Source organism: Stylophora pistillata, chromosome 10 (genome assembly GCF_964205215.1).
Source record: "Stylophora pistillata chromosome 10, jaStyPist1.2, whole genome shotgun sequence".
NCBI lineage: Eukaryota > Metazoa > Cnidaria > Anthozoa > Scleractinia > Pocilloporidae > Stylophora > Stylophora pistillata.
In genome coordinates, this window is record NC_142528.1 from 7,334,572 (window position 1) to 7,347,136 (window position 12,565).

Consider the following 12,565-nt stretch of genomic DNA (forward strand, 5'->3'; position numbering starts at 1 on the left):
CATTAAAATCAGTCGGATTTAGCAGTGTGCATTTACAAAAGTAGCTCTTTTTTCTCATATTTTCCATAGAATTTAGAGAATTGACTTTAGTGGAGAGCAGAAAAGCGGTAAACTCGAACCTGCAGGAAAACCGTGCGGTTTAACTGCGAGATTCAACGGAAACGTTACCCACTTGTAATGCTCTGCCCAGGAATCGAACTTGTGCCACAATTGTGATGGCTGAGCGCTCCCATTGCATAAATATAGTAAAGGGAGGAAGCGCATTGCAAAATGATAAAGACATGACTATTATTTTCGATGAATTTTTGAGATCATATGATGACATCAAATTTTATTGTGCACTGGTAAATTTGTTTTTCCAAACTATTGTGCTAATTCAAAGAACTATTGGTTACATAAATGGTTGGGTTGGTTTATCAAAAATGATATTACTATTTATCATTATAGCTTGATGAGGGCAATTAAGCATGGGCCTTGGATTTCCTTTGTCATGAACTCACCCTGTAGACTTGAGAAAGTCCGAAATGATGTATAGTTGAAGCATACATGCATATGTCCTTGGGTTCACTTTGTTTTGCTTTTGGTCTTAAACAGGATCTTCTCAGCCGTAAATTTGATACACATTCTAAGCTTGGAATAAGATACCATTTCTATGATATTATCGGTGCTGACATTGTCAAAAGGTAACCGCTTGCGTAGTTTTTTCTCCTTCTTTCACTGTAAATAACAGTTTTACATCAAGCCAAAATGCACCGACTCCAAATGTGTGGCTTGAGGTACTAAAGAAGGCTGCTTATTACAACTGCTGTTTTTCGCTTAAACTGTCAGCTGTTAGCAAAACTTTTCGGTTAATTTTGGTTGAAAGAGGTGGAGGGGGAGAGGATGACGTTGTTAATTTCGATATTAATCTTGCAGTCTATGAACCCATCTTATTATGAATACAGAATAGAAACAACTTACAGTCAAACTAAGTGAAGCGTACCCACAGGATTACATTAATGATTCGATTATTTGAATATTGAACCCGCTAATCGTTTCAGGAGCGCAATAACGAATTGAATATTTGAACATAGAACCCACTAACCGTTTCAAGAATGCGATAATGGATTGATTATTTGAATATTGAACCCGATAACCGTGTTCGTTTTAAAAAGGCGCGGATCATTGTTCAAATCAGAAGTCCATTTCTGATTGGATGAAGCGAACACGTGATGATGGATCGGAACTATTTCAACATGGCGTCAGACATGGCGGGAAAGTTGAGTTCGAGTGTTGTGTAGAACTTCTTGTAAATGTTGTAAATGGAATGTTATCGAGAGCTTTTTTCGCCTATTTACATCTTGACGAACTTGTAGAAATTCTTGCGTGTATTAATGGTCGAAAAGAATAGTTTACGGGCGAAGCCATCGCAAGACTTTTTTTATTTCGTTAATATTTGCGATCGACTGTTTTCGCAGTGTTTTTACAGTGCAGTTTGTTCATTTTCAGGATTCCTCATCAAATAGAACAATCTTATTGGACTTCAGAGATGGACTTCTGATTTGAACAATGATCCGCGCCTTTTCAAAATGGATACGGCTATCGGGTTCAATATTCAAATAATCAATCCATTATTGCATTCGTGAAACGGCTAGCGGGTTCAATAATCAAATAATCAATTCATTATTGCATTCTTGAAACGACTGGCGGGTTCAATATCCAAATGATCAATTCATTAATGTAATCTTAAGGGGTACGGTTCACTTAGTTTGACTGTAGAAGAGCGCAAAAATTCTCCGTTGCATACTAAGATGTAAATTCGTGGGATAGGTTTCAGTCAGAAGAGTTAATTAAAATTATCGTTAGAACAGTTGTAACAGCAATCTGAATTGTTTATTTCCCTTTCCTTTACGCAAACAGCTCGGATACTACGTCAGGACGTTTACTGAGACTGGAAAACCAATCAGAGAGTCGAGCGAGATCAAAAAGATGATCAGTCTCCCTAACAGCTATTGGTTGATCTCTTCTCGCAAAGCAGGAAAAAAGGCGTTGCAAGGCACGACCAAATGACGGCTGCAAATGAGAGTATATAATGACACGTGCTCTTATTTGTTGAGGTGCTGAAAATAGTTTCTATGAAGCTAATTGTTTTTTTTTTTTTAATTTATGAACAATTAGCAGTTGTACTGAAAGTCTTCTTGTCTCTGATAGAAGAGATTAACATAAGGAGAAGTAGCATTAAGGGGTGTCACTCCTTGGGTCTCCTTGAAACTTTTCCAAGCTCACGGCACCCTAAAATGCAAAAAAAAAAAAATAATAATAATAATTGAATGATGTTTTAATCTTATTTGATATTCTCCTTGTGTAGTTCATGCACTGGCTAAAAAATCCCAGATTGACGTACTGCGGTTTTGGCCAAATGGCAGGGATTTTTTTTTGGCGTTCAGTAATCCGAAGTACAGTTTATATATAGATCCTTACAATCGCGGTCTTTATAACAAACCAGGTATTTTGCAACTAACTTGGAACCTCATAAATTCCAAAATTTTAAATTATTTTGATAATTTGCATACTTAAGGCAACACACCATATGACTGACGTTCATAAAGGGGACAATCATTGTAAGATTGGTCGGTGGTTTACCAGAAGACGTAGGGTGGGATGGGATGGGATGGAATATTGGCAAGCACTAAACATAAATCTATCATAAATACCTCTCGTATAGTGAACTGTAGATGCCTTCATCTTGATTTAGGTCACGCTGATCCACACTTAAAAAATGTCAGGGAACAGATTTTAAAGTGAAAAAAAAAAAACCTTTGAAGAGGTGGAGAGTGACGTCTGTTGAGAGGGGGGGGCAGTCGTGAGGTCTGTTGAGAGGGGGGGGGGCAGTCGTGAGGTCTGTTGAGAGGGGGGGCAGTCGTAAGGTCTGTTGAGAGGGGGGGCAGTCGGTAGGAACCATGGCTTTTGAATCTAGTTATGGTTTATTCAATGAAAGACTTCTGGAAAGAAAACGAATTTAGTTTGGAAATATCCTCTTTAAGTAATGTTATTTAACTTTTGAACGTTAGATTTTATAAGTTATTTGGTAGTTTTGCTTTTTGATGCGTAGTTCACTTTTGATGAACGTGTATTTTACTTTTAATTTAGCTGAGAAAATCGGGAATATCCTTTCTCTAGTAAACTCCTCTTTCAGAGCAAGCCTCTTACTAGTCATACATGAGTGTTTCTCAGTAACGACATACGCTAGGATTGGTCGAGTAGTGGATACTCTACCTTTCGTACATGCCCGCATCAAATGTCTTCCCACAAACAGTGCTGAAAGAAGAAGAAAGAAACAGTTATAAATTGCTGCCAACTAAAAAAACAACCATCTTGTCTTGCAAAGAATGAACAGAATGAAAGCTTATTGGCTTACCCGCCTGTGTAGAGAGGATTTTCACTTTCTTTGGTGGTATTTCTTGCGGAGGTAGTCATGCTATCACTGTTGAAATAAGACGAGGCAAATTAAGAAGAAATGATTAATTGAGACGATAATTTCAGATTTGAAGTTAAATGCAAACCTAAATAGAAATAGGCATACTTCTCTAAATTCGCTCTTAATCTTAAAGAATCATGATCAATTAATAGTTTGACCTGATGCTCATCTAAGGTTCAGAGGGAGGATGAGAATTACTTCCTCGCAGTAGAATGCACGTTATTTCCAAGAGACCAAAATATTTCCTAGTGCTTTTAGTTTATGAGAACGCTTCAATTCGATTACTTTAAAGATAGATTCATATAACTTTTCTAGCTCCTTGGAAAAGATTTCCTGTGACACTTCTGTGAAAGCACCCAAATGTCGTGTTCTTTCTGTAACGGGGTTCTTTCAACCTTCCCCTTTTGATATTAACTTTTACCTCTTTGATCACTTTTATCGTTGTCAACATTGTTTAGGGTGTGGGGAGAAGTTTATTTACTTTTAAATCGCGAATATTCATGATCTATGTATTGTGTACATCAGTGAGTTTAAAGGACTGACTTTCTCCTTGTTTTTTTTTCGGAGAGTGTCTTGATCATGTTTGGTAAGACTGTAGCTTAATTTGAATTGATCACCCCTTTTTGGAGCTTGAAATGTTGCTAAACATTCGTGTGCCATACGTAACGATCATTAAGATTCACAGACAGTCTTGGTTTATTGCTAAAGTAAGTTACAATTGATGAACGTACTAAGCTTCGGGGAGAGATGACTCCTGCGCAGTATAAGCTCACCTTTCGTACAGTACGTTCTCACTTTCCTTTACTGTTTCATCGCTGAAAGAATACAATTCGGAATCACATTTGGTGGAAGTGTGATGGTTTGGATTAAATGAGTAAAATTGGCAAACTAGTTTAACCTGTTATTATACATCCCTCGCGGGTCGACATATGCGTAACGATTATCATTTCTTTCATCATCATTGTCAGAACTGAAAGCGAAAAAACAAACGTGTTTGATTATATTCCTCGCATTCACACAAATGCTATAAGCCTTGTCGCCCAACCTCAGCCGCGCATTGGGCTCACCAGTTTGAGGAATTAGTACAGATGGAAGAAGTGAAGTAAAGCGAAACGACCATCAGTGAGAAAGGTCAAATTTTAACCCTGAGGAAGAAGTTTCATAGGTCTTACCATTTGTGACACATACCTGTAAATGTCGGCTGCTTTCTCGTATGGTCGAAAGCTCACCGTAGGTGCTTTCCAATTTTCATTTTTCCTGCTACTCCTGCAATATATTTAAAGTATCCAAAAAAGATTGCAATTCCATGCACCTGGCCATTATTGATGACGCGAAAAACCGGCTAACTATAACTATATGAAAGAAAACGTTTTGCTTCACTAATTATGTACAAATTTTTTTTTAGATTTTCCAAAGATCTTGCTTACTCTAAAGTTGCTATTCATAATCGATGGAGTTGGGTTTTAAAATTAATAAGATCATAAAAGCAACTTACGAGGGATTCCTCCTTGCTATGTACCCTTGCGAAGGTAGCAAACTTCTAAAATGGCACTTCATATCTTAAAATAGGAAAACCATGTGGCATTTTAAGGATGTAATATCGATAACAAAGGGTTGAACTTACCGCTTTTTGTGAAAACAAAACAAAGCTACTGCGACCATCACACAAATTACTACCAAAGATGCACTTAATGCAGCGATGAGGGAGGTGTTTGCTGCAGACTCGCTTTCATTGTCCAATGTATCGGAAAAACCTTCTCCTTTCGTCTTAGAGATGTCCTCAGTTCCGATGGCTGAGATGTGATCTGTTTTTTCTCGAGAGCTGAATTTGCTCACTCTGGTAGAAGACATCTCTTGAGTGGTTTCTGCGCTTAATGACGTTGTGGATGCTTTATCATTGACACTGCTTGTCTGAGTTGAGGCTAGGGTTGTACAAGTTGTCGTTTTGGCTGCTGTGTTTGGAAAAAATACCATCAGTTGGAGGCACAGGCAGAATATTCCGTACGAGAGTTCCTATCCCAGCCTCTTACTGTCATTTGATGGAATTAAACTACAGTGTACTTGATTATGAGATTTAGTGGTTATGTGGGAAAAGCCCACCGGGAATCAATTATTCCGCATAAAATCGACAGTGAATAGTACTATTTTTTTAGTAAAAATTTTCTATTCATTCAAAACGAAACAAATCAGGTGTCATCACGCAATAGATAGCGAGTACCTTAGCCAATCAGATTGTAACATTCTAGTCAGAATGTAAGTTACATTTACAGCCGTGCTCCTCAGGATTAATGATCATTATGACAGTGACTATGTGTTCATAAATCGGTCAAATTGGCGAGCTATACTTTACTGAGTAGCTCGCTAAAATATAGAGCTGTTCGTGTGGACAGAATCTCTCATTTTACCTCGTCCCTACCCATTTTATTTTGAAAAGGTTAGAGGTTCATTTTCAAAATTAACTTCAAGAAAGTTAAGGCTCGTGAGAAAAGTACAAATTGCAGTGGAGAAAACTGAGTCTGAACCTTCGATAGGTTAGTTAAATTTTCGCTGATGTTTCTTTCTTTTTTATTTTAGTACTAGAAATCATATCAAAATCTTCAATTACATGTAAATACTGGTGTAATTTTTCCTGTCGTAATACTATCTCCGATCGCTTTACCGAAAGGCAAAAACTCTTGAAAAATAAGTATACAGAGACATCAACTTTTCGAGAATGACGAAACGTAACTATGAAAGTAATCAGACGTCTTAACTTTTAGGCTCACCTCTTATCCTTATTGCTTGGTACCTGGCCTGAAATCCTTTGTCTGTCACAGTAGCATCTGAGCGAAAAACAACCGTAACATTATTACCACTAGATCTTATCTGTGGTGTGGACGATTCGCAGATTGAACCAATCAAAACTTGTGTGCCGTTAGTAAATGTTTCCTGCACGTTGACAAAGTCGTCGTTGCAGCCATTCTGCGTTAAACTGACGTCTTCAAAAGTGATCAGAACAGCGTAATTCCAAGGGACTTTAATATGCCACTTGCACCAGGCCTTGTTGTTATAGTTCTGTGGATAGTATGGACTCCAGAATGTGCCATTCAGTGCTGTCATCGTCCATGCGCACTCTGTTGAAGTGTAAGGAAAAATAAGAAAGAAAAAAAGAAAAAAATTTATAAACGTTGTCAAATAGTTCTTCCTGTCGCTAAGTGAATTCTACTGAGTTGAAGTGTGGAAATATTGCATTGAGTCCCCAAAGTTAGCTTTATAACATCTACATAAATAAGCCTTCTTCCCTCTTTAAAAATGAAGTTATACTTGAAATGATGGACCACATCCATCAAACTTTACCTTGCTAAGTAGGGTTCGGGTTTGGAGGGGTCGTTTTCGAGACAATTGCCTTTAATTGTTCAAACGAGGATTTCTTGTAGATGACGGCCTTCACTTGATCCATTAGTCCGGGCTAAAAGAAGAGGTTTTTCTGTCGATCGTCACAGGCTGGCTTATGAGGCGGGAAACTAGGTGAGGAGGTCGAAAACTGATTGGGTAACACATGTGAAGAGTGAACATCCAGGACTAATTTAGATGATGAAATTTTAGTGGTATTCTAGGATGAAAACTGAGTGGTTGGCCTTCAAAATCAATCCAATCAGAGAGCTTAGAACAGATAGGAAGGAGGCCTATCCTTCTTTCTCTAATTTTGTTTCCTTTTAATAAAATTAAAGCATGATAAAATTTGCAGAAATTCGTAAACCTGTCGCAGTTGACTTCTAAGTGTGGCAAACGTAATAAGGGGCTTCATTTCTCAACTCATTTCATTCGGCGTGAGCGTTTCAGTCCATCACACGGTTTTATCATGGCTACTTGCTACAAACCATGACCAGGGCCCAGTTGTTCAAAGGCCGATCAGCGCTAACCCAGGGTTAAATTTTAATCCCGGTTTCTAAGTTTCTCTGTTCAAAAGCCGTTTTGGGAAATTTTCCCAATTCTTTCTAGAGCATTCAATCGTCAAACTGTAGACAAATGAAATTAAACTAAAATTTCTTTCGGAGCTTTCAGATCTGAATCAAATTTTACACTAACTCTGGGTTATCTCAATCCACCTGTGAACAACCCGGCCCAGAACTTGATGATAAGAGAGCCTGGTACCTCTATAATAACAGTAATATATTTTAGGTGGGTAGAGGTCCGCTCCATACGGATATGGGAATGATTTCCCGTCTTGATTAACAAAATCTTCTTTGTCATATGTAATGTATTCGTTCTTGTGTATGGTGTACAGAACGTCTTGGCAATATCGTGTAAACGCCATCAGGTAAAAGGGAGACGCAAAAGGAAGCTCGATTGGCTCTTTATATCCGTCTTTGGTGCTCTTACAGCAAAAGTATATCTTTGTGTCTTGATTAAATACTCCTTCTGGAAGAACGCCGTGCTGAGCATTTTTGTTTTTTCCGTTGGTACCATCTTCGTCATTCCACATTATCCACCCACTCAGCAGTCCACTGGGACATTTGGAGCCTTTCTGATAGATACAGTACTCCCCTGGAGGCCATTGGGGTCGTTTTCTTTCAAGTATTGCTTTTGTGTCGTTCTTTATACAGAAATACTGTTCGACATCACCCGCCGAGACCCGGCCTTTGAGCTGTGAGTTCAGCGAGACAGTAGTAACGCTTCCAACGTCTTTAAGATCCTGGTAGATGTATCCTGTTTGCCAATGAAATCCATTTGCCCCTGGACAATCACTTTTAGGCATAGGTAATCCATACCTTCCTGAAGGCCACAAGGTAGCACCGCAAACTATGGAGAATTAAGATAGTGGTTTATCATATTATCGGCCGTGTATATTCCGGTTTATTTCAGAGGCAACATTTCGAGTCGATTCCTATTCAACTTATCCCGTTCGAACTTACATTTCGAGTCGACTCGATTTGAGTTGATAGATAGTTGAAAACCCTTACGATTAGTTTTCAGTGTGTCGTGCGAAAGAAATTGTAGCAAACTATGGTAAAGGATACTTCAATTAATTGCAAAGGTCTAAATAATTCGGAACATTTTGCTCGACAGTAGAGGAGCTCAACGAATGCGAAAATGTCGCTCTTTACGACAAACGCGTCGTCCTGTTCAATACGATACAACTGAATTCAATAGCATTAAGACGGAGTGTAGTTTGACGAAGTCATTCTTGCGTGACAGACATTGAGTAATTACGTGGCTGCAATATGCATCAGGCGGTGTGTGCACTCTTATTGCATTGCATTGTGGTGGCGTTATTTTCAATATGGCGTTAGGAGCGGCAGAAATAGACAGATTTTGATTGAACATTCCGTAAAAGTTAGGCCGTTTCTTTTTCCTTTCACTATAGGCAAATATAATTTGATATATTCTGAATCTGTAGAAGTATTTTTCGCACGTATTCGTCGCGTACTCTATCGTTCTCAAGGACAAACGCAAGCACTGTTTTTTTAGCATGTAATTTGAGACCGGTTTAACGAGGAGGTCAAATCCGTCCTACGTCGTAGTTTGAAGCCTCTCAAAGATTTGTATGGTCGATTTGATCCTTCTTCAACAGCTTTGATTAAACGCACTCAAACGCGCTCCAACGGTACAAATGCTTTATGCATTTTAAGTGATAGTGTTTGAGACCCTTTTATGGAACGGAAAGGCCCATTGCTGCGTTTAGTGTGTTGCGTTACATAGCTTTATTACTGCAAGGACATTTATTTTATGTACTCAATCGTGTGGTAAATCTACTTTCCTAAGGGAAGAAATTTTTACTAATCGCGAGTGTTTTGTGGTAAATCTTCTATCTTGATCATTGAATGAAGGACAGTTTAATTAGAGCAATGAAAAGAGTCACTTGACCCATGAATACCTCTACCTTGCGTGAGGCGACACGCTGAAAAGCCGGAAAGCAAAAGAACCCACATAACGAGATTACTGTGATGTGGTCTGGCCTGTTTACTGGGAAGGGGGGGAGGGGGAATCCGTAAAATTTCTTCTTTATTAATTGTAAACTGCCGCCGGCAGTCTGGAAAAGTCCCCCCGCACAGTGTTGTAAAGCGCATTAGAGCATTTACATGGAAATGCGCTATAGAAATCGATCTATATTATTATTATTATTATTAAAGCAAAAGGCAGTCAACCTTTGAAAGGTTTTGATAGGTCTATGCGCCTCCTACCATTCGTTAGCGCTTTTAAATCTTTTACCCTCAAAGTTTAGCTCTTATTAGGATATCTCTTAATGACTTTCCTTTGCGATGTGATAATAAGAGTCATTTTTGAGGTGTCATTTCCCCATCTGTATGTTCTTGAGGTTCAAGCCGGATGATATACAAAAGGCAATATTTTCTTCTGTGTGCGCGCTATTTTCTTTTTTTTTAAGTATGCTTCTCTCCTGCAGAAATAACTTTAGAGATACGTTTCTGAAAACCCTCATCTAGGTTTTCTCTATTCTCGAAGGGTATTTTGAAACTCTGTACGTTTTTACTAAACGTGGAGCGAGACAAATTCGTTCTTAGGAGGCGTGGGGCTTCTCGATCCTTTTACAAATCCCGTATGTACACTTGGTGGAAAGAGTTCGTGTATTACAAGGTCTCTGTCTTATTAATGTTCGTTTACATTTCAGGGGTCAATTCCCTGTTAAATAACTCGCGTCTAGGAATATAATTTCTGACTTTGAAATTATTCATCCCGTCATCGGTTGTGAGTGTAACAGTTGCCATTTGTGTCAAGATTCTTAGGCAGATTGTAGTTTCGAATCTTTCTTAATAACGTCAGTTGCTTCCTACGAACGAATTCATCACGGAGGAATGACACGAGTCGCGCAGGCCCGTTAAAGTTTTTAACTTTCGAAGGGACGGCTACAGACAGTTAATCTCCATTACAATCCACGTAAATACACACTATCTCGCTGCCACCAAAGAAGTTAGCTCCAACGCGTCAAGATGCAAATGACTCAATTTCTATTTTACGACCATGATGCAACGGAATCAGAGTGCGCACACCGCCTGAATATGCATAATAAGTACAGCGCCTACCCGCTGGCTTTAACTAACCAAATATCGTTTGTAAAGGAAGAAAATAATCATCTTATGAGGAAGGTCGCATTCTTTTTAGTTTTGAATTCCTATCGTCGAATTTTACGATTCAGGGTGGCTCTGCCTCTATAATAATGAAATCTAAGACTCGGGAGAAGTGATTCATAGATTTTTACTACTTTAATGTTATCGGTCGAAACATCTACCTACAAGCCTCCTTCAATTTCAACCAATGGTCTCAAACGGTCCTCAAAATTATTTTACTGTGGCTCGTTGAAGTTCCCGTGCCTTTCAAAGTTTACCGTGTCAAACTATTCGCTCTTGATAGATTTGTTCAATTTGTATCCACAGTTCCCACCCTAGATACAAAAGCACATAAATGCTGTTACCCCGTTCACGTTCAACGTGAAAAAAAAAACAAGTATTAGCACGTACCTTCTGAAGCAAGACAGCTGAGACACAGAAATCTTATCGTTCTGCGAAGAACGGGTAAAAGTCGTGAAATCAATAAAGTGCCAATCATGTTTTGCTTTTTTCATCGGTTCTTCGTCTTGTACAATCTATTTACCCAGGTTTGAATGTAAATGCAATTTTATCCGCTAGAGCTAACCCTCGAAAATGCGTGACCTTGTCGATAAGTAAACAAAGCAAGGAGGACACGAGGTTCACACGCGATCACGTTCTTATGTTCCTGACCTGCTGATCTTCTTTCGTTTTATAAAACGGCTCAAGTTTCGATCAATTGCTTACCAGTCCTTCCGACTTGGTGAAAGATATATTATTTGAAGAGAGACAGAATTTTCTCCATTTTCCTCGCGACTTACGTTTCCTTTCTTTCCATTTCCTTTAGTCAATTTTTATGATATTTCTTTTAGGTAGTCTTTTCACACGTTAAAGAAAATTATTGTAATCTTTTGAAAAGTTCCGCATTGTGTTAAATGGCGGAAATGTGTCCAATTTTGTCCGCTTTAATTCATTTGAATATGGAAAATTCATCCTTTCTTGAAGTTTTCAGACGAAGAATCCTTTCTCTCTCTTTTAGTGCTTTATTCATTATTGCCATGTATTTCTACATGTTTTCGTGGCAACACTTTCATAAGCTGGTCCGCCTACCGTTATGCATGAAGACATTAATCCCTTATATATTGCAGTCAAGACTTAAGCGATTACTATAAGTTCAAAATCTTTCAGAATAATCCAGAAGTGCATTGAAGCAAAACGTTGGCGTTTCTACCTCTCTTCTTCACCAGACAAATTATAATCCGTTCCCTGATTTTTCATAAACTTCCATTCCCGCCGCCATTTCAACGGAAACAAGGCGTTTATTGCAAGTCTTTTAATTTTCTTTACAAGAGGCCATTTTCAGAGGTGATCAACTGTTATTCTGCAGCTAACGACGGAGAGGTATGGCAGGCCGTTTGTAGCAATATTCAAAATTTCTTTCATTCAACCATTCAACCCCAATTCAACTATTCAACCCCATTCAATTATTTAATCCCAATTAAATAATTGCAAGAATCTATAAGTATTCAACCCCAATTCAACTATTCAACCCCAATTCAACCCCATTCAATTATTTAATCCCAATTTAATCATTCAATCGCGCATTCAACCATTCAATCCAGCATTCAACCATTCACTCAACTGGCGCACTGGGGAACCTGGCACGAAAGACGGCCGAGCTGGAGCCTGAAACCTAAGTTATCATAGCAACCAGGATGGCGGCAGATGCACAGCAATTTGAGCAAACAGAAATACCTAGTTTTTTAAACCACATCCTAAACAACATGACTTAGTTATGTACGATTCCTTTCGAGGTGGAACCATCGGAAAAGCATGCCGTAACACTCGACAAAACAATCTCCTTGTTAAGAAAGCTGGAAGATTGTTTCCAGTTTGAAGATAACGAGAAAACACCGTAGCAAAAAATTACGCCCACTTATGATATTTTACAAGGCTGGAACCATCTATTGTCCCTAGCTTCCATTACTACAACAACTGTCGCTAACTTGGGCTCAAACAGACAAGCAACTATTTTTTCACCCAGGAGGCCATCATACAATACATCTTCTGAAACACTTGAGGA

At 38.6% G+C, this 12,565-nt stretch overlaps 1 protein-coding gene across 2 annotated transcripts; it reads right to left on the reverse strand.

Annotated features, from left to right (window-relative positions):
* Positions 1–1,850: 1,850 nt before the first annotated feature.
* On the reverse strand, positions 1,851–11,156 carry LOC111333552 (uncharacterized). 2 transcript variants are annotated; one of them, XM_088737216.1, is made up of 11 exons: positions 10,915–11,154; positions 7,592–8,239; positions 6,223–6,570; positions 5,082–5,409; positions 4,646–4,723; positions 4,356–4,427; positions 4,231–4,272; positions 3,398–3,463; positions 3,256–3,297; positions 2,694–2,750; positions 1,851–2,271 (listed from the first exon to the last, which is right to left on the reverse strand). In XM_088737216.1, the coding sequence occupies exons 1-11, from the start codon at positions 11,000–11,002 to the stop codon at positions 2,262–2,264; spliced, it is 1,779 nt and encodes a 592-aa protein (XP_088593342.1). In that variant the 5' UTR covers positions 11,003–11,154; the 3' UTR covers positions 1,851–2,261. The 2 variants fall into 2 exon arrangements, with proteins under 2 accessions (XP_088593342.1, XP_088593343.1); XM_088737217.1 differs by lacking the exon at positions 4,356–4,427 and having other exon boundaries at positions 10,915–11,156.
* Between the last annotated feature and the right edge of the window lie 1,409 nt (positions 11,157–12,565).

What these genes read in the sequence shown, in the direction of transcription:
- LOC111333552 (XM_088737216.1), bottom strand. Translation starts at nt 11,002, where the DNA reads ATGATTGGCACTTTATTGATTTCACGACTTTTACCCGTTCTTCGCAGA. An exon ending in TTTTGTTTTCACAAAAAGCG is followed by an intron (nt 4,724 to 5,081) that starts GTAAGTTCAACC and finishes AATATATTGCAG; the next exon opens with GAGTAGCAGGAAAAATGAAA. An exon ending in AAAGCAGCCGACATTTACAG is followed by an intron (nt 4,428 to 4,645) that starts GTATGTGTCACA and finishes TTTCGCTTTCAG; the next exon opens with TTCTGACAATGATGATGAAA.